The sequence below is a fragment of the Helobdella robusta genome (assembly GCF_000326865.2).
Source record: "Helobdella robusta unplaced genomic scaffold HELROscaffold_1, whole genome shotgun sequence".
Taxonomy (NCBI): Eukaryota; Metazoa; Annelida; class Clitellata; order Rhynchobdellida; family Glossiphoniidae; genus Helobdella; species Helobdella robusta.
This window is the reverse complement of record NW_008703570.1, coordinates 3,863,915-3,864,923: the sequence shown is the minus strand read 5'-3', so window position 1 is coordinate 3,864,923 and position 1,009 is coordinate 3,863,915. Positions and strand designations below refer to the sequence as shown.

Below are 1,009 nucleotides of genomic sequence, written 5' to 3'. Positions count from 1 at the left end.
CATTCGATGACAAATTGACATCATAAGTTGGTGGTCGGTATGTCACAATGATTAAAACATTTTTTGTGATAGGTCTGTTTATTATTTCTAGAACGAAAAATTCGAATTCATTTTTTTTACTTGTTATGTCATCTCGGATTTTGTAATCTAAATTGTTTTTTATGTAAAAGCCGACTCCTCCACCGTGTTTTATTCTTCTGTGCTTACCTTTAAAGACATATCCATTAATGTCAATCAAATTTTCGTTGCTGTCATTGAGCCAACTTTCAGAAATTGCGAGAACATCAATCTCAAAATTCAATTCTCGCAAGAAATCATAAATGTCATCAGATTTATTCAACAAACTTCTTACGTTTATATGTAGAATATTGAATAAATTTTGATTAAATTGATTTTTAATTATTTTCATTTCAGAGTTAAAATCATTTACATCATAAATCTTACATATATATATTACAATATTTTGCTGAGAGTTTTCAACATTTTCACATACTTCATTTTTGTCAATAGTAAAAAAACAATCCGAAAAATTACTATCCATGGTTGTTGTCAAAATTATTTGCGGGTTTTTTTTCTTTAAAGTGCCAGTCTCTTACAATAATATGTTTCAGAATGATATCAGGATTTTTCATTTTATTGCTGTCACAACTTTCTACACAAACTCGAAACATTGTTGAATGCTCATTTTCAATATCAGGTGTGCTATCGTTTGCCATTTCTGAACGCTTCAGCACTGGGTAACACGATAACACATTAATATCATTTGACTTTAGATATTCAACTACATCATCTCTGTGACACTTCATCACGTTACTTACTGAAAAGAAAGATTTTTTAATCAAAATCTTATTCGCCTTCAGTTTACAATCTTCACTATCTTTGTTTCCAATTATCTTTTTGACACCTTTTTTCTTTTTTCCAGTTTCGGTGTTAACGATATTTTCATCACTCTTCATTTCAGGAATATTTTTTTTTTGTTTTTCCTCGGTCTGTTACAACAGTGAATGGG

General features: G+C 29.5%; 1 protein-coding gene across 1 annotated transcript; it reads right to left on the bottom strand.

Moving 5' to 3' along the window:
* Positions 1 to 533: 533 nt before the first annotated feature.
* HELRODRAFT_158759 (hypothetical protein) lies at positions 534 to 956 on the bottom strand (the record flags this gene model as incomplete). Its single annotated transcript, XM_009010749.1, has 1 exon — positions 534 to 956. The coding sequence occupies one exon, from the start codon at positions 954 to 956 to the stop codon at positions 534 to 536; it is 423 nt and encodes a 140-aa protein (XP_009008997.1).
* Positions 957 to 1,009: the final 53 nt, after the last annotated feature.